Source organism: Gymnoscopelus braueri (genome assembly GCF_963280865.1).
Source record: "Gymnoscopelus braueri genome assembly, chromosome: 5".
NCBI classification, from domain to species: Eukaryota; Metazoa; Chordata; class Actinopteri; order Myctophiformes; family Myctophidae; genus Gymnoscopelus; species Gymnoscopelus braueri.
In genome coordinates this window covers 31,419,967-31,441,030 of record NC_137606.1, presented here as the reverse complement: position 1 = coordinate 31,441,030, position 21,064 = coordinate 31,419,967, and the positions used below count along the sequence as shown (strand labels likewise).

Sequence of the window (21,064 nt, the reverse complement as noted above, 5' to 3'; positions counted from 1 at the left end):
CTGGCGAGCTGTTACATGACCGCGCAACGGCGGCGGCGCGCATTGAAGGAACGCGCGCACCTTGCGCGCACCGATGAAACGGTGGGGGCACTGGGGGCGCGCGAGGTAGAAACGTGCTCGAGAGGGTTGCCACCCTTCCCAGCAAAAAAAAGAAACGGTCCAATGTAAATCACTGCAAAGGGGGGAGACACCAGCTCAGCCCTGCCTCCTCTCCTCTCTGTCTCACACGCAGCGCAGACCGGAGACACACAGGCCGACGGGCAGCACTATCACGGGGCAACAAAGGGACGCATGGTTCATGTGAGGCATCAAATACATGAATGAAAAATTGTCACACTGGACGTTTGAATTGCATCTGCTTTCTCTTAAAAGGTAAGAATGCAGAGGGAACAAGATGCTGCATGGAATGTTTCATGCCAATATTGTGTTTAGTTCCATTTTATTAGCCTATTATTGTTGTTATTATTAATTTAAAATTGTGTCTGATATTCAAAGGTTCTGGTTTATATGATTGTAAGCATAATGTGTGATCTGTAAGCTTGGGTGAAATGCATGGCCTCTATAAGGATGGAATGAAGAAGTCACAGTGGGGAGCATGAAATGGGTGTGACATGTTACTTCATAATGTGTGCAAGTACAGCACCAGCAGCAGCATCAGAGCCTGCATCATCATCATCAGTGCCTGTATGAGATGTGTCAGCATCTAGACCAGTGGTTCTTCTCAACCTTTTTAGGCTTTACCCCCCCCCCCCCACACCCCAAATAATTATATTTGAACTGGGGACCCCTCAGATGAATATTGCGAAAATAGCAGATCTACAAGCTACAAGCTTGTAGATCTGCTATTTTCACAAGTGTTGCCTCTTTCTTATATTATTTGACAATTTGGCAAATGTTTGACCAGTTTTTATTGTATAGTTTGTTGATTACTTTTGATGCAGTAATGGTCTTTTATCTTTTCTTTCTTCCCCCCCCTTTTTTAAATTAAATTGTCACTTCACTGTCATCTGGGGACCCCCCCAAAAAAAATCATGTGGGGACCCCCTGGGGGTCCCGACCCACAGGTTGAGAACCCCTGGCCTACAGTACCAGCAACAGCATCAAAGCCTGCATCATCATCAGTGCCTGTATGAGATGTGTCAGCATCTAGAAGACTGACACAAGACAGTTTGAATGTGAATGTGAGCGTTTATTCCAAATGTAGTGACTCTCCTTTTATTCTCTATAGGTGTTACATCACTCAGCAGTAATGGAACTGGAGCATTTTGATGAGCGAGACAAAGCTCAGAGAAACACCCGAAGGGGCTCAAGAGGTAATGGACTGCCAAGTCCCACTCACAGTGCCCACTGTAGCCTGTACAGAACCAGAACACTTCAAGCTCTGAGCTTGGAGAAAAAGGCCAAGAAGGTTCGTTTCTACCGCAACGGAGACCGCTACTTCAAAGGGATTGTATATGCTATTTCTCAGGAGAGGTTCCGATCCATAGATGCCCTCCTGGCTGACCTCACCAGGGCTCTGTCTGACAACGTCAACTTGCCCCAGGGAGTGCGGACCATTTACTCTGTTGATGGGACAACTAAGATTACCAGTATGGATCAGCTGGTGGAAGGTCAGCAGTGCTCCTGAAGGGGCTTTCTTTGGATTTTGTTAATTATATTATTAAAAGTCAGTCATTTCACAAAACATCCTGTTCCTATGATCAAATAGTTCAAATAGAAAGCAGTGTGGCCTTTTTTTGGTCTGTGTACAGGCCAGGGTACAGAAACTTACAGAAACGTATTTTCTATAACTGTTTGATCTGTGCGATCTTGAATGGCATGGTTTACTGTACTTTTGTGAAACCTGATCGGTGTGATCTTGAATGGCATGGTCTACTGTACTTTTGTGAAACCTCATAATGTTTTCCTATTATCTGCAGGTGAGAGTTATGTTTGTGGATCCATAGAGCTCTACAAGAAACTTGACTACACAAAGAATGTAAATCCCAACTGGGCAGTCGGAGCCCGGACAGCAGTGACCGGCCGTTCCCCTTCTTCCCTGGGCAGTGCCAAGGCTGGATCCCCTGAAGTAAGGGAGACCAAGGACTTCATTAAGCCCAAGCTGGTGACCATTATCCGCAGCGGGGTTAAGCCCCGCAAGGCTGTGCGGATCCTGCTCAACAAGAAGACGGCCCACTCTTTTGATCAAGTCCTGACTGACATCACTGAAGCCATAAAACTGGACTCTGGATCGGTCAAAAGGCTGTACACCGTGGACGGCAAGATGGTAAGTACTATTTAAATGGTTATTGGTATTTTTATTCGCATTTTGAACCTCTCCACAGCTGTCCCATTAGTTCAGAGCACTTCTATTATCTTCTGAATACTGTATGTATTGTACCATGACAACAATAACAGATATAGTGGCTATTACAGTATGTGCAACCCATATACCTTGATGCATGCACATGCAGCTATAGTGTGGACATGTGTATTGAAAAGATCCCCGTTTACCACATACTACTGTACCAGGGAATAGATACTGTAGTACTAGTACTAGTCCCCATGACTTTCCATGCTCCATACCTTCAACATACTGTCAGTGAGAAGGTTATAAACATGCATCATTCCAGTTGCTCAGCAGGGTCACCTTATTGGAAGACGAGGCAATCTGCAAAAGGAGTCAAATAAATAGATGTTATGTTTTATATCCCTTACATTTAGTTATTTTTGTTTGGGGAATCTGCTGCTTTTTTTAAAAGGTGAAGCTACTGTAGTTGGCAGTTGCACAACAGCAGGCAGAAAGTTCTGTCCTTTTTTTCATTCTGTTGCACATACTGTAGTCACAATGTTTACAGTCCCTCCCCTGCTCAGCTATAATCTTCTGTATGTAATCAAACCCCAAAACACAGCAGCATATTCTTCTTATCACTTTTTATTTAATAGTAGCCAAAGGAAAATATAATTTTGAGGACTAATAAGCTATTTTGCACTGGTGATAATTTGACTGTGGAGCTGGGAAGCACAGCACAGAAGTACTTTGTTGCACTAAACATCTAGCATTTTAATGCCTAATTTAAAATCTGTTATTTTCATTGAGTGACAGTCTTGTGACAAAGTATACATTTCTCTTTTACACAAAGATTTGCCTCTGAACTGTCTTTGAAGGGACCTGTTCCCTTTTCCCTTTGTGTCTGTGAGGATTTCTTCATCGTCCAGTGAGACTTGCAGTGTCTGAATAGGTTGGAATGCAATTGGGAACGTTTGCGAGGATAAATGGGTTTCTGGGACTCGGTCTCATAGCAAACAGTAGCACAGTATTAAATGGCTATTCGCTCCTAGGGTTGCACACATTAGTGAGCCGCAGCCTACAGTAGTTCCAGGCCCAGCCAAGCAATTTGATCTGACAAACAGGATATACAGTCTTGCTTTATGAGGTTGCTGCTTGCTGCTTTACTCTGTTGTATATTTTCTATATTGGATTTTTTTTCTTCATAATAGCCACATGACTGATGGCTCATGTTCTTTAAGAATGAGAAAATGTATTACTTATTAATGAATTATCTATTCTCTAGAGATATTAAACCCATTTATAAACTTTCACCTCCCCTCCATATCGGTATAGGTACCAAAAAATAGTGAGTTTACTCTCTCTTTTTCTCCCTCCCTCTGACGGTTTCTATGGTGACATGCTTGCCCAGGCTGGTTGCTAAGGAACGGCCTCTGCGGCAGAGCGGTGCAGTAGTGATGTCAGGACTGTACGTGTAGTGTGTAGTGTGAGAGAGCTCATGGATGCAGTGGTTTGTATGTCACTATCATCATACTGTACATATGGCGGCAAGATCCCATGATTCTGTGCAAGGGGACATGGCTCAGATTGAGTTATACTGTAGTACACAACACTTCTCTGTGTAGAGGAAACAGTGCTTTCACCTTAAAATCTGTCTTTTCCATCTGTCCTTCATATTGACTGAAGATTTTCGGTTTTGTCTCATTTTATCGACCCTGTGCATTTGCTAGTCCACATTCACACAGTAGCTCCAAAAGCTCTAAATTTAACTGGTCTTGACGCTGCCAAGAATCTGCCTCTCACAAACTATTTGCTGTTGTAAATTGTCTTTGCCTCTTCAGCTAGACGATTTTAGTGCCCAGCATAATTTCCTAATAAGCTGTGGCCAGACCACGAGATTCTTTGCTCTACTTTTCATCCTCTTGTGGTCATGGGGTGATTCCATCTGGCTAGATAATCACCTTCCTTTGGCAACAGAGGCCCTGTTTTCATGGGTCTTTACCCTTTGCTAAGTGACCTTGCACTTTTGGTCTCAAGACAAAAGCACAAACAAACCCAGAAACAATTACTATAAATAAATTACATTGGTATTTAACAGTGATTGGTTATGTCTGACAGTAACATTGCCAGTGATTTTGTTATTGAGAACATTATAGATGTTGTTGCAGTCATTTTCACATTGATTTAGATTATTTCATTCAGTGTATTTGTATTTATTAATTTTTTTTCACAAGCATCTCATTGCTTAAGAACTCTTAACTCATAAGAACGCTGAATTGTACCCTGATTCTGTAAGATGGCTGGCACTGAGTGCAAGCTGTTCTGTAGTGACAGTACAGCTCCTCTATATTGCTGAGTCACCGTGTCATGGTGCTCACTGCTCAGCCATGAGATGGTGACAGATGAACAGGCTGCAAGCTACACACACAATTAAACACAATTTATGCTTTGATGTGTGACTTTGTTGATGGCCGATTTTCAAGTGAAAATCCCTCAGGGTATAGAATTTATGGCAACACTTTCTATAAGTCTATGGGCCCTATCTTCCTCCCAGCGCAAGATGGCGCAAACGGGCAGCTCAATTATCATTGCTATCTTCTGACTGACACCTTTGTCATTTCTATGCCTGGTGCCCATGTTGTTTAACAAAATGATCTTGTGCCTATTCAGCTTAAAACGAGGCGTGGTCTTGTGCAATCAGGTCGCACTGCTATTTTACGAACAGACTTAGCGCTTTGTGCTAAGACCAGTTCCAAAGTGGTCCTATCAGCCGGCGCAGTGATGCCGCAGATATTTAGTTTCTATTTTGACAGCGCAACACTCACAACGCACTAACAACGCAATAACGGGTCAGAGGTCACCACCACATTTGGTTGTGAGCATATGAACATTAAGTTGATATGTGAAGATAACAGATGTCTCTTGGACATGAGGAGATATTAGGCATGAATTTTGACCATCAGCATGGCACCTGGTCCACCCGTTTCAATGAAAATGCATCCAAATTCAGCACAATAACACTCATGTTCAACGTGGTAGATGCATTCAGGTGTAAAATAAAGCCAGATATTACACCTTGTATCATCTATAGTCATTTAATTATGTCAATTATAAGAAACTGCTATTCCTCTGAGGTTATATTATACTGTATGCTTTTTGTTATATCAATGCAAAAACAATTGTGGTTTGTAAGCCCTCAATGGAACAAATTGAAGGAGACAGGAATGTCTGGCTCTCTCTACCTGCACTGCTGTTGAGCTCAGTGTACCTCTACCTTAGGGTTTAAGATTATTATTATTATTATCTTCACTATCCAAAGTTTCAGAGGACTGTTCCTCATGATAAAATGACAACATGCATTGCCGCTAATATTGGTTACATGCAGTAATTAATTGTAATTCCCATGTTAGTGTAGTGTACCTCATAAGTTGATTTTTAAGTTGCAGGCGCAGCATGTTTGCTGGAAGGTGAATCTTCAGTATTTTCAGTTAAATATTTCAAGACAGCTCTTTAGCAAAGCTTATTTTCTAAACTGAGACGGCATAGAAGGTAAGCGATCATTGTCATGAATTCTGGAGGCTTAATTATAGCAATAGCAATGGATTCAGATGACTGATTGAAAATGCGTGTTTTTTTTGTTGTTTTTTTTTAGATATTTTTGGGGGCTTTTATGCCTTTATTTGGACAGCACAGTAGGGTAGGCTGACAGGAAATGGGGAGAGAGATGGGGGGGAGACATACAGCAAAGGTCGTCGGGAACGGGAGTCGAACCCGCGACATGCTGGATTACCAGCTTATGTGGTATGCGCCTGGACCGCTAGGCCAGCGGACGCCCCAATGTGTGGCTTTTAAAGGCTATTGTGCCTTCTTTTTTCCTAAAGTGTTTGAGTCCACAGGGAATGCAGGCTGTTGATCTGTAGGTGTGTCCTGAATGGAGCTGTAAGTACGTCAATTCATAACGCTGACTCGCACTCATGAAGCCAGCCATTATTCATGTCTGGCAATGCTGCAGCTGCAGTTATGTAACAAATAAAGTGTAATAGAGCTACTTTGCCTCTTGCTGGCTCATTTTGATTCATGCAAACTCACTGTGAGCAGTAAACCGTTCCATGACACTGATTGTTCATTTATTATCGTCTGTTCACAGCAGTATTGCTTCAACCTGTCATGGCAAAGATATTCATTCTTTGTCACACAGAAGTGTCATGTAAGATGTCTGTCTTTATTCCCCTGCCATTCTTCTGAGTACTCAAATGTAGAGGTCCACATCATTACCTCTTAACTCTTTCACTGCCACACTTATTTCAGACTGTGTCGTCCCAGTGCCAGGAAAAAGGTGCATTTTTCCTCCGTTTGTTTTTTAACATTGAAGTGAATGGAGCAGCAATGTTTTGGATAGCGTTATCTCCTAGTTCCTTTGAGATAAAAAAAAGACCAAACAATTCTAAAAATTCTAAAAATATATAAATACATTTTTTTTTTTTTTTCGTCATTTCCGTCCGTGGCCATGATAGCCATAGAGCCATCGGACGGGAATTCCTGTTTTTGGCAGTTAAAGAGTTAAGAGTGCAGCTTCTAAGTATATACAGTACAGTAGCTTTGCCCTGTAGTATCAGTTTTTGTGTATATCTGTATAACTAACTCTGAATGGCTCATCTATAGTGTGTGTGCCTACTGTACCTCCTCAGGTGGAATACAGGTCAGATATAGTTAACTGTATGACAATCAAGGGATATGAATGTGAGCATTGAATGTTGTGGATATGACCCTGAAGGTGATCACTGTATGAATGTTTTGGCAATCTAGAGTGAATAGGAGTGGCTCTGATTGAGACCAACAATTTTGCTCCAGTCAATAGGCATACTTTTTGGTCAATAATCCTCGTTTTGTCATAGTTTATACATTGAACTTACTGCTGTGATGTGGAGCTATGCCTGTGATCAGGGGTTGGGTCAGAGACATTCTATGAATGGCCTGTTCCCTCCAATAGCCACTGTCTGACCATTAAGCCTGTGACCATAATCAATTTATAGTGTATTATTTACAGAACAGGGCAGATGCCAATATTTGTATCCAAAGTCTTAACTAGATTGCTCCTGAAGACTTCCCACCCCCTACAGTGCTGTATGTTGTGCCAAAACAGACCTGCAAATGGATCTTTAACATAGCTCTGTCATTTTCATTGTCTCAAATGCAGCTGGGATCTTGTCAGGTCGCCTTGGTGATGGCTGTGCGGCTCAGGTCCCCATGGGACTGACTGGGACGGGTGGAGGGGGCAGGGACAGTTAACCAAGGGAGGTTGCAGAGAAGATGGCCATTTGTGTTGACGTTAAAATGTTCTGGTTGAAATTACAATGGCAACTCATGCACCTCTGGCTGCTAACCACCCACTGCCTTTTTGCTTATTGAAACAATACATATACATTTGTAGATTTGTAGATCAAAATCTAGACAAAGCAAATCATGTGTGCAAATATTATATCCTTATTCACTGTATCTAAATATTACTAGTGACAGCTCCCTGATGTTTTTTTTTTCTTCTTCCTTTTTACATTACATTAGTGAAGTTGTAAAGGAAAAAGAAGGATGGTGGTATAATTACGTTGATGAAGAGGAACAAAATGAATCCCTACCATCTAGTATAAGTATTTATTCAAGACAAAATGCACAATAAATAATGAAACACATCATCATGGATAGAGGATGGTCCATCAATCACCCTACTTAAGACTTTAAGGTTATATGATTATGTAGAGGAAATGAATGCATATCTCTGCTGACACACTGCTATAGTTAAAGCACATCAATTAAGCTTTCTGAGTAGAAGGTCAGGGCTAAATCTGTGTCTTCATTTATTTATGATGATGCTGCCTCTGTGGAGATTAAGTTAGTTCCAATTGTAGCAGGCCAACACTGCCACCTCCTGGAAGTATCTTTCTAGTATTATTCAAGTCATCATGTACAACATGTCCTTTACCCTATCTATCACATATACCTTTTGATTATGGGATGTATTGGTTCCCCAAAACACAAATCTTCCTCTCACATTACCCCCTTTTCAATCTATTCTGATCATTAATTGTGTAATAAACTTTAAAACGGGAATCTGATTAGAGCCGTAAATTGTCTACGATATGCAAATGTATTAGATTTTGCCTAGTATGCAGCCGTCTTTTTGCAATGCTTTTCAATGGGAACGGAGCGTTTTGTTGCCATTGTGCAGCTTTCCGTGTGAAAATATGAAAATTTCCATTGTTAAAGGACCACTTCACCCATTTTTACCCATTACCCATCTTCATGTAATTGGTCCTCATTAATACTCATTTTAAGATGGTACCATTTTTGGGTACTCAGTCTGTCTCAGAGGAGAGCTATGGGCAGTTTAGAAACCTGCTTACCAACCGTACTGTCCACAGCCCTCCTCTGAGACACAACTGAGCAAACAAAAAGTTAACTAAACAAAGTGGGCCTTTAATGACCTAGTGGTATTTGTGAGGTAAGGTTGATACATGGCAAAGTATTCTTTACACAACATTTTGTTTATATTGTGCAGAATTATTAAGAAAGTTTATTGTGACTGACAGGTGTTTCCCTCCATCTTTTCCAGGTGGCATGCCTTCAGGACTTCTTTGGAGAGGATGATATATTCATTGCATGTGGCCCTGAGAAGTTCCGCTACCAGGATGACTTCCTCTTGGATGACAGCGGTAAGTGTTCTCACAGTGGTGTTAACCACTTAAAGGGGAAGACCACCCATTTTCAATATTTAACTATGTCATTAATATAGCATAAAGGAGTTGTGTGGAAATAAGAAAAATTTTAAATGTTAAAAATTTTAAATGTTAAACCCAAATTGATTTTGGATTTAACATTGCAAATTACACCATGATGAGTCATCACGGTGTAATTTGCAATGTTAAACCCAAAATCAATTTGGGTTTAACATTTAAAATTTTTAACATTTAAAATTTTTCTTATTTCCACACAACTCCTTTATGCTATATTAATGACATAGTTAAATATTGAAAATGGGTGGTCTTCCCCTTTAAGCCCTATATACGCTATTCGACGTACAACAATTTTTTTTAACACATTGAGTGCCAGGGTTTTTTAAAAACAGGATACAGTCAGTGCCTGGATTTTTAACAATTTTTGAACCTTTTTCAAGTAGTCACAAAATATTTTCAGTGATCACCGTCCTCACGGTGATCCCCTCATTACACACATAGAGGTCTCGTACAATCGGGGGGAAAAAATTAAAAACATTCGGTAATCCATTCCATAGTTGCAGCCAGTTGAAAATAGTCAAAAATAGTCAAAAATACATAGTAAAAAAAAAAAGTACACAGGAGCTGAGATACAGGCTTTTGAAGTCATAAGTTAACCAGGAAGTGGATTAAAGTCTAAATCTTTGAAAAATGATATCTCCTGGTGCTGTGAAGGAAAACAAATTAAAAAAAATGTAAAAACATTAATATTTGTTTCCAAAAACGGTTATAACCGTTATTGGATTATGAAAAACGGCCCGGACCGTTTTTGGCACTAAATGTGTTAATTTATTTTTTAAAGTTTTGGCCTCAACTCTTAATGACATGCCCAAAATACTGTAGGTTCACCAGGTTGAAAGTGGTTAAACCCTATTAAAGACTTAAAGACGTCAATGAAGAGTTTGGGATAAATGATTCTTGCCATTGTTTAAAATGAAATGATCTATGTGTGTAATCCAAACTTAATTGTCACTTATTATTTTATGGGCTACATTAGCTTAGTACTCTCTGTTCTTGTTAGTCAGTTGACAGAAACATTGCAATGTACTATGAGTTTGCCTACTTCTCCAATTTTCATTGGACATATTGAATACAAATAATTACCTAATATGGCTAAATTACAATCTTCCCACAACGATTGACAACTGGTTATAGCCAACAAATGACCTGTACTGTACCTGTGAGTTGCTTTCTCCTCCTGTCACTGCTGCCTGCTTTTGACAGAGGAGCAAACTGTCCCTCTGGCTATGAACTGTACAAATAATCAAATCATTGTTGGTATCATTTAGATTTTCATTCCTTATTACTTTCTGTACAGAGTGCAGGGTGGTCAAATCCACATCATATGGGCGAATCTCATCAATACCGGGTCGCTGCTCCCCTAGAAGTGGTGGAATATCACGCAGGAGCAAGTCTCCTTCATCTATGGGTTCAGGTAATGTGCGTGTGTCTGTCTGTGTGTGTGTGTGTGTTTATGAATGTTTTTCATTGTTATAATTGCAAATAACTTTCTATATCACTACATCACTATTTTGGTTATTTGTAACATTTGTACTGTCTCTCTAGCTAATGGGACTGCAGGCAGTCAACTGTCCACCCCTCGATCAGGAAAATCACCCAGCCCCTCTCCAACCAGTCCAGCTAGCCTCAGACGACGCCGGGTAAGGAAAATAAATAAAATATACAAAACAATTTACTAAGTTGTACGTCATATTATTCATGTGGTATTACAGAAGCATGGGTGAGATGTTTTGCAACAGCCAAACGTCATTGTTATACAGGTATACACTTCCTGTCCGTGTGAGTGTCACTTTCTGCAAAAAGCACATACATCCAAGTGATAAAATACCAGGTGCTACTACTTATGCACACGTAAACCTAACTAAAAATACATATTTTGTAATGCTGGTCACGGCGTGTCTCTGTGCGCATCCGCGCACGTGCATGTGACGTCATCAAAACAGTGTCCCCCCAGTGGGCTACAGACAGTTTAGAAACCTGCCTTACCAATGACATCATAAGTGGGTATTCCAAGCTAATAGAAACTACAGCCTTTCTCTTCCTGGAAAGTTGGCATGCTGAAATGGAAGCCATTGTACTTGCATTAATAAAAAACCTTATAAAGTTTGAAATCTTTGATTTGTTTCAAAATGACCAAACCTGCCTCCCGAGATGTTACTGGTAGGCATGGTTCTCCTCTCCTCTGAGACACAGAGTGAGTATAGGCAGAAAGGTTATAATGCACATTATTGAGCAATTGACCAATCATATTGTTGAAAATGGCTGAAGTGGTCCTTTAAGTCAGATTTATACTGTTGTGGTGAAAATAGCCGATCTACAAGCTCACACTGTGTCGCAACACAACACGTTGTGAGCTTGTAAAACATGCAGTATTCAGAGCAAATTTTTTTATGTTTCAAAATCTTCGCCCATAATGACATGCCTAAAATGGGAGAACCAGACCAGTTAACTGAAAACAACAATTAATTGATTTCTTATTTTATGTAAGGTGGCCTAAGAAATCAGATCTATTCACTTTGTGTTTCCCCTCAGGGATCTCAGCACAGTGGCTCATCTCTGTCTCTAGCATCTACAAAAGTATGCAGCTCAATGGATGAGGGCGATGGAGCTGGCAGTGAAGGTATGTGTTTTTGTGGGAATTCTTATCCAGAGTTTGTTGAAAGTCCACTCAAACATGAAGTCTAGACATGGTAAACCAGTTGATGATGGACTTACTGTAATTGAGCCAAGACATAGAATCCTATGAGTCTAGAGATGATCTGTGTTTAAATAACATTTATGAATATAAGAATTCCACTCTTTAATTGCAATCCTTGCTGAATGATGTGTAGTAAATTCTCATTTGGCTTAATATTACAATATTACTCATGCTATGTAGTCATAAACTAAACAAGATGGTATCTAATTACGACATGGCTTCCCTATGAATCTCTGATTGTCACACACTGTCATCAATACATCAGAAACATGTCTATACTATAATATAAATTAGTATATTTTTACATAATACTAATAGTATAGTAGTATTTTTTGTAATACTACTATACTATTATGTCATTAAAACCACACCATATTATCCGCGTCCGGGTGGCACAGGAGTATAGTTCTTGCCCATCACTGCGGAGATTGGGGTTCAATTCCTCCATGGTGCCTCTGGCTTGGACGAGGACTCCAAAGCATAAAATGGCTGTTTTCACAGGTGGGAAGCCCAACAGAAGACAGGGATGCACCATAGGAAGCACCATAGGTGACAGGGAAGCACCATAGGAAGCACCATAGAAATCCCCATAGATGACAGGGAAGCACCATAGGAAGCACCATAAATGACAGGGAAGCACCATGACAGGGAAGCACCATAGGAAGCACCATAGATTACAGGGAAGCACCATAGGAAGCACCACAGATGACAGGAGAAAGCAAAACAAAATCGGTAGGAGTAGTAGCAAAAAGTGTGATTTGTAAAAAAGAAAACGCAACATGGTGGAAAACTTGTCAGGTGAAAATAGGCATGGCTTATTTGAATCCAATGGGGAAATGACCTATGGTTCAAGAGTTATAGGCCAAAACATGAATCTGCCTGATATAGTGCCGACATGAGGCCGATTTGAAAATTGTAGGGTGGCATTTCTTCCTCGGCTTAGTGGGAATGTGTGAAGTTTCACCGCGATCGAACACTGTGTTCATGATTTGAGGCACATGACTAGAGCTCATGTGTACCGATTTGTGTGATGTTTGGACAACATTTGTAATATCAAAACATTTGTTTTGCAAAAATAGGCCCCCTGGTGGCGCTATAACAGGCCGATGTGAAAAAAATCTGCTCTGGCCTCCAGGGAGTGTGAGTGTGACTGCACAGTTTCACGCCGATCGATCCAACAGTGCTGGAGATTAGCCGCTCACAGACAGACGGACACACACGGACGGACAGACACGGCCTTCGGCCGGGTGGAGACTATAATATACATTTTTGGGGATCATTCTTACCATATACTTTCAAAGAGCTAGTACTGTGATGTCTGGATCATAAATGTGGGTTTTTGTCCATATGGTATAATAAGGCTTTGTGATTGTACCCTTGACTTCCACTTTAAAATCTTCAACCCTGCCCCCCTCCCCCTCTTTTTTTATTTTCTACCATACAATATTGTCAGTAAAACCAAGACCTACCGTATGTATACTATTGTATGTGTTTCACAAACAAGTAAGAAAATGAAAATGGTACATTTTAAAGCAATATCCTGATCTCTTCATTAGGTCACAACTATGTATGCCACTGTGGAGATAGAAATATGTCTACAGGGGTGTCATGACCATGGAATGTTTTGGAACCACTGATTTAATGTACCACATACGTTAGTCTACAAAGCCTACCCTTCAACCTTGTTTCTATTTTGTTTGGGATCTGCAGCTGAGTTTATGGATGAGTACCCCTCAGTTCCTGCCACCATTGCAGAGAGATACAAAGTTGGGAGGACATTAGGGGATGGGAACTATGCTGTTGTCCGAGAATGTATGGAGAGGTCCACTGGGCGAGAGTATGCTCTGAAAATCATCAACAAAGGCAAATGCAGGGGAAAGGTGCATAAGATCTCTTAACCATTCATTTCACAAAGTTTGAGTGACTGCATTTTCAATTTAAGTTAATTTAAGTTGATATAAAATAAACAATACAAAATAGTCACAATAAAGCGTTAGACAATTTTATATTTGAAATTACTTCCCTTAATTGAGATAAAAACTCAATCTTATACTGTACCACAGCTATGTGTGTATACAGTAGCTTAAACTCTTTTATTTTTGTAATGCTGACTATTGCTTATTGTTTCTCATCCAGGAGCACATGATCCAGAATGAAGCATCACTCCTTCGGCGAGTGAAACATCCTAACATTGTGTTATTGATTGAGGAGATGGACACTCAGAGTGAGCTTTATCACATCATGGAGTTGGTTAAGGTATTTCCCAACATAAGTAATCCTTTCCAATAAATCTGAAGTCAGAAAACATGGCCAGAACAGTTTTCAAAATGTTTTGATGTAACATATACGTTTGTGACTGATATTTTAACCCATTAAAACCGGGAAAGCATCGGTGTCATTTTTTATTTCAGCGTTGGCAGATATACAAGCTCACAGCGCGTCACTTTGTGCCCCGCTATGAGCTTGTAGATCTGCTATTTTAGAAAAATCATGAAAATGTGTGCAAATCTTTGAATATATATATATATATATTTTTTAAATATTTTTTGGGGGGGTTTTATACCTTTTATAGATACGACAGTAGGCTGACAGGAAATTGGGAAAAAGATGGGGAGTGACATGCAGCAAAGGCCGTCGGGATTGGGAGTTGAACCCGCGACACGCTGTCAGAATACATTGAGCCTAGGTGCCTGGACCGCTACGCCAGCGGCCTAGGCCAAATTTATATAATTTTGCGGGTCCTTGTCATGAAAAGGGTTTTGAGCACCACTGATATATAGCAACATACGTTTTTCAGAAAACTATTAGGATTTAGACATTTTTTTGAATCGGCTTCAGGTCTTAATGGGTTAAACTACCATGTTTTTTTTCTCCTATTTTCTCTCATTTAAAAAAAAAATGTGAATTGTTCTATCCTCAGGGGGGAGACTTATTTGATGCTATCACCTCCTCCAGCAAATACACAGAGCGGGATGCCAGTTCTATGATGTTCAATCTGGCCAGTGCCATCAAGTATCTGCACAGCCTCAACATTGTCCACAGAGACATCAAGCCAGAAAACCTTGTGGTATGTCTGGATCTTCAAGAGTTTTGTGAAGCAGCCAAAATTAGGGTTTTGTGGCACTCACAATCAACAACACACAATGCCCTCCATAACCTGAGCATAACTTCACATACACTATAGTTCTACTAGCGTGGTACAGAAATAAATTTGAATGGGAATTCGGATAACGATATTTGATGTCAGTCAAACATTATTCATTCTTTCAGAGCATTTAGGGCCTTTCAGCCAGGACTATCTACATAAAGTAAAATACCATCAGCCTAAAATAAGAGATTTCCTCAAATGTTGGTGGGTACTACAGCAACTACACTACAGTATAGTTTTTGTATTATCGACCCCATTTCCCAGCTTTCTATTTAGAGTAAAATATGGAATACAGCTGTATTTTACCTATTTGTCTCAGACTAAATGACAATTACCGTAATTTTCGCACTATAAGCCGCACCTGAATATAAGCCGCACCTGAATATAAGCCGCAGCAGCTAAATTGAATGATTTGTACATATATAAGCCGCACTGGACTATAAGCCGCGGGTGTAAAATCCATAGATTTAGGAGGTCCCCTAGTGGCCGTTAGCTGTAAAAATCCATAGATAAGCCGCACCGTTATATAAGCCGCAGGGTCAAAAAATGGGAAAAAAGTCGCGGCTTATAGTCCGAAATTTACAGTACTCCATGTGAAGGTTCCCAGATGAATATTGGTCTGTTTTCAATACACTGAAGATATTGCAAAATCCTTCAGTAGAGAGACCTCTGCAGATTTTGAGCACTGCAAAGTTCCTGCATTTATAGGGTCATGAATGTCTTTTTACCCCTTGTGTACTGTATTTAACTCAGGTATATGAGCACCAAGATGGCAGTAAATCTCTAAAGCTGGGGGACTTCGGCTTGGCTGCGCTGATTGATGGGCCCCTCTACGATGTGTGTGGGACCCCAACTTATGTAGCACCAGAGATCATTGCTGAGACGGGGTGAGTCTGAGGAGTGTGCTCCAGTCTGAACCAGTGACACAATATTATTATTATTGGGACGTTTACAGTGGGGACAAGTCAATCATAATCACAATTGAAAAGAAAAATAAGACCTGCTTCAGACACCCACATTGTCTGATGTTATTAAGTGATGTTATTTTTCTATATTGTTTTGCCATCTAATGTGTTCCCCTTCAATAACAGATATGGCATGAAGGTTGACATCTGGGCTGCTGGTATCATCACTTACATTTTGCTGTGTGGCTTCCCTCCTTTCCGTGGGTAAGTGTGTCTGGCTATATTTTAGAACAGTGATTCCCAACCTGTGGGCCAAGACGATATTACAAGTGGACCCCAAATAATTAGCAAGACACTAAGATTGTATTGATAATATAACATTAATATAAATGAATGTAAAAAATCACACCCAGTGTGAAGTGGGCGGTGTGGTCATCAGTGATGGAAGCTCACTTTAAAAAAAAGTGTTTTTTTTAAGTGCATAGTCCTATTTATAGGTTATTCATTTCACCATGTGTCTCGCTAGCCAATCACAGTGCTGAATATAGTCAGCCAATCACAGTACAGCTAGGGGTGTACTAATGCTAGGGGTGTATTAATTATGAGCCAATCACAGTACAGCAAAGGGTGTACTAATGAGGTCTCCCAACCCCACTTATAGGGGCGGCTACACCGCCCAAAAAGTGTCATACTACTGTGTTTTCTTTAAAACCTTGAAAATGTTGTTTTCATTGTGATACCGATAAATAGGAACTTAAAGTATGTTAGGTTCATTGATCAAGCCGGAACACAATCAATTGATGGATGATTAAAATATAAAAATATGATTGAGAATGCACGTGGCCCACCCATAACTGGTCAGATGGGTGGGTCACGAATACCTTAGAGATTTTCAAGCGGGCTCTGATCCAGAAAAGGTTGGGAACCACTGTTTTAGAATCATTGTTTTGCCTACTGGTTCTTGGAAGTTGTCTACTTCTCTGATTAATCAATTAGGCTACTGCTAAATTGATTATACCACACAAAGAAGCGTTACTTGCTTATACTGTATTCTGTCCTATGACTGTTTCAAACATGTTTGGCCTCCAGCATGTTTGCTTTGCATGTCTGTCAGCCTGTTTGGGTGCAGTCTGTTGTTGTTGTTGTGTTGACCAGCCTGTATTACATATTTCTCTCGTCTTCTAGAGATAATGGCTTGTTAATTAATGGTAGCCTATTCAAGACAACCGTTGGAAAACGACTTTGTAGTTTATTCATATTGTAATAGAGTATTGTCCCTGAGCAATAAAATAGGAATACAGTATGTATTTTTTTAAATAAGTTGTACTCTTTGAGTCAAAGGGACTTTGCCTCCCTCTTGTGGCCACAAATCAAATGGCATTGCTTGTAATCAGTTCATGTTGTTACCTTGCAGACGAGAATTATGTTGATCATAATCAACAAGACCTTTTGGTTCTTCATTTCCTTAGCACCAGTGAAGACCAGGATGTTCTCTTTGACCAGATAATGAAGGGCCAACTAGAATTCCCTTTACCATACTGGGAGAAAGTGTCAGAAAAAGCCAAGGTGAGTGGCTGGGAGTGCTTATTCCATTTTTCTATTTTAAACCATCTCATGTCTGTGTAGGCTGATCGCAGGTTATTTGACTGTCTACTCATGGCTCATGTGTCTTTAGGCGCTTATCACTGGGATGCTGCAGGTACAGGTTGACCAGAGGTACACAGCTGTACAAGTTCTGGAAGACCCCTGGGTCAAGGTAAGTTCAAACATGACAAAGTACACCAGAATAACTTTAAAAGTGACATATTGAAATAAGGAGAGGTTTGCTGCACAGCAAAAAAAAGACATCGCTTACAGAGTTAAATTAACACTAAGACTTTTTGCTGTGTTGTGCTTGTTTTCTAGGATGAAGGGCCGTCAGAAAATGAGCACCAGCTACCTATAGCTGGGAAGATCAGGAAGCACTTCAATACTGGACCCAAACTTAGTAGCACTTCAGCAGGAGTGTCAGTTATTACAGTAAGGAGAACACACACACACACACACACACACACACACACACACACACACACACACACACACACACACACACACACACACACACACACACACACACACACTCAGTTTCAATCCTTTTGTGATGTCATTCAGATTAATTCATTTGAAGGTCAAACCAGTAGTACGTTTTCACCTTCTCTCTTTCTGACTGAAGCTCATAATTGTTAAGTGCCGCCTTGCTTCAAGCACACTTCATGTGTGCGTATTGGTTTATTCCTGCGACATCATCCATCGTCTGTCTTCCTTGCCTTTCTTTAGGATGGACTGTTGCCACTGTCGTAAAGGAGCCCTTTTTTGATAGATTAAAAAAATATATACAAAAGATTGCAAATATGTAAGCAAATGAAATATAATCCCGAATAATCTAGAGCTCAAAAGGAGTTTTTACAGTTTTGGATCAAAGTCCCTCTAATTTAAGTCTACTACGGCGATGCCCATTGGGAACGCATGCCCCTCAGTTATGCAATACATATTGTACCCGTCGGTAACTGTTTCCATTTTGTTGTCTCTCACTTTTTGCCATGGTTCTACAGTAAATATATCTGGTTTGACTGTGTGTGGCTACTCCAGTTTACTGTGTCAGATGCTAGGGGTGAACCTCCTCCAGGGGAGGAATAATGGGGGACACAAACACAGCCCCGACAGATGGCTGTCACCACAGCCACTTGCTTTCACAAGTTCATCTTCACACTCAGGGTTTGATTTGCTGGGTGGGATGGGGGGAATCCATGCCTCTGCTTTTGATATCCCCCCGGTCATTCATTGTTATCGCCGCCGGGGATATGTTTTATCCCTGCTTCTAGTCAGACTTCCTTTTGGGAAATGTAGACTGTCTGGTATTTTTGATATACTGTCACAATTTAATACAAAATGTATGTTAACCGCATTAACCCTGGTATTCCTATTCCCATTTTGGGCACATTTTAAAACTTGTTTTTCAATAATAGAAGAATTGAAGATCTACAACTGAAGCACATTGTGAGCTTGTAGATCAGCTATTTTTACTGTGGTACAACAAAGTTTAGGGCTTAAAAAAAATTAACCCACGCTGTTACTTTACAAATCAACCCCCCCCCCCACACACACACACACAGAGCTCCTGGTTCTGTAGTGGAAACTCAACCCTTGGCTTTGTGTTCCTGTGGAGAATGTAATGGCTGTTAACTCTACCCTCTCTACCCTGTTGTCGCACTCTCTCAGACCACCCCACTCGATAAAGAGAAACAGGGGTTCCACAAAAGACGGCATGAGGACGTGAAGCCCAAGCCCAAGCCCCACACCACTCCGCAAAGCGGCTTGGCCGTCGGCTCCGGCGCCACCCACAGTGTTGGCACTGGTGGTGTCTCACCCGCCGAGTTCACATCAGAGTCTGAGGACTGCTCCCCAAGCTCGGCTGACACCGTCCGCTCGCCCACTTCCCCATTCTAGAAGCCCCAATGCAGCACACACTTACAGGAAGGTATTGGAACCGACAGTGACCATTTTCCCACAGTGGCCATTTTTCTCTTCATCATACCTGTTTTGTCAGCGTATATGTAAAGGCAAAATGGACTGTGTGAATATGGTCAATTGGGTTTTCATTATGATTGTTTTAATCTGTCTTTGTGACAAAGCAGGTCTGTGCTGACCTGAGAGTATACCCTATTAAAAGCATGTTGATAAGAAATAAAAATAAAAATCTGGGTTTTACAGGGTCTTTTTTTTCAAGCTGTCACGGAACTGTTTTTAAGCATTATTTCTTTATATCAAGCGTTGGTCCACTGTATTATGTAAGACGCCTCTAGGTGGTGGTGGTGTATTATTGTATTTTGCAGAGGTGCTACATGAGTCACTTAACATAACACTGACGGAGAATGTGAATGTATCAATTGAACTGCAAATGGTATGAAACCTTGGTTTTTGACAAACACATGTACCTGTACTTGTTTCGGTCAAAATCTTCCAACTCAGTCTTCGGTTGTGCAATTATCATAAGAAGGCATTTCATGGACTTCAATGGACTTCAATGGATTTCAGTATGGGTCCAGTTATATCGTTTGGGGTGGTTTTAATTCCTCCAGTGCATATTGTATTGATAATATAACTAATTGATAACTCCCAGTAAAACCTTTTTGATCGACAATAATATAGGTAAAGTTTGTACCCTGTGCAGTAAACACTACACACTGTGTAGTAGGAGGACTGAAAAAAACTAAGTGTCAAGATGTGCTGCTATATTTCATAAGCAATGACATGACAAGTATTGTGTTGCCATAATATGTTGTCGTGCAAGACTGTTGTTCATATACCTCGTCAATTGCGTGCCGAGGTGCTCATACACTACATGGCTAGTGTATGCGAGTGTTGTGATGATGATGATTTATATCAGTGGTTCTCAAACTTTGTAGCCAAGAACATGTATTTAGCCGTGGACCCCATCCGAAAATATTTGGTGCCATGGATTCCAATGCAAGATGTGGTGTTAAAATGTTTCAAAAATATTCAAGGATTTCTTTTGTTTGTTTAACCCATTGAGACCTGAAGCCGTCTCCTAAATCTCAACAGTATTCTGAAAAAACGTATGTTTCTATATCAGTGGTGCTCAATATTTTTCATGTCAAAAAACCCCAAAATTATATGTATTTGGCCGCGGACCCCCATCAAAATATTTTGTTCCAGGGACCCCCAGAAGCAAAGATTTGAGTTAAAAATGTTCGCTTTAAAAATATATATTCAAAGATTTGCACACTTTCACAATTTTTCAAAAATAGCAGATCTACAAGCTCGTAGCGCGGCACTCGGTGCCACGCTATGAGCTTGTATATCTGCTATTTTTGAATAGCCCAAAGTGTAAAATAATGCTTTTTAGCTCAAATCAAAAAATGGCACAGTTCCAGGTCTTAATGGGTTAAGATTTCTTAATAAATCTGCAAATCTGTTATTTTCAAATAGCCGATGTTATATTATAGGGTTAAACTGATTTGGATGCTATATGAACTCATTTAGCTGAGGACCCCCCTGGGGTCCCTGGACCCACACTTTGAGAACCCTTGACCTACATAACATGTCTTATCTGCTCTGACAGAAAGAATGTCTGAAACTTTAGTTTTGTCTGCAGAACGTGAATTAATTAGCAGTGATGCAGATGAATGTCTGTTCTAGTTGATCGTATGCACTTGCATAAAGCCTTGGCACACTTGGATTAAGTGCAATTAGTTT

General features: G+C 40.4%; 1 protein-coding gene across 1 annotated transcript; it reads left to right on the top strand.

The window, feature by feature from the left end:
• Positions 1-273: 273 nt before the first annotated feature.
• On the top strand, positions 274-19,350 carry dclk1b (doublecortin-like kinase 1b). The gene is made up of 16 exons (XM_080427891.1): positions 274-372; positions 1,229-1,610; positions 1,920-2,266; positions 8,877-8,976; positions 10,355-10,471; positions 10,603-10,697; positions 11,590-11,677; positions 13,466-13,635; positions 13,892-14,011; positions 14,676-14,822; positions 15,657-15,790; positions 15,995-16,072; positions 17,278-17,374; positions 17,484-17,564; positions 17,714-17,827; positions 19,067-19,350. Exons 2-16 carry the CDS (start codon positions 1,250-1,252, stop codon positions 19,292-19,294), a joined length of 2,277 nt encoding a protein of 758 aa, XP_080284017.1. The 5' UTR covers positions 274-372; positions 1,229-1,249; the 3' UTR covers positions 19,295-19,350.
• The last annotated feature ends 1,714 nt before the right edge of the window (positions 19,351-21,064 follow it).

Bases quoted from the DNA above. Each gene is read 5' to 3' on its own strand.
- dclk1b (XM_080427891.1), top strand. From the start codon at position 1,250: ATGGAACTGGAGCATTTTGATGAGCGAGACAAAGCTCAGAGAAACACC. The intron at 13,636-13,891 runs GTGCATAAGATC...TTTCTCATCCAG, and splicing joins AAGGCAAATGCAGGGGAAAG to GAGCACATGATCCAGAATGA. The intron at 17,828-19,066 runs GTAAGGAGAACA...GCACTCTCTCAG, and splicing joins CAGGAGTGTCAGTTATTACA to ACCACCCCACTCGATAAAGA.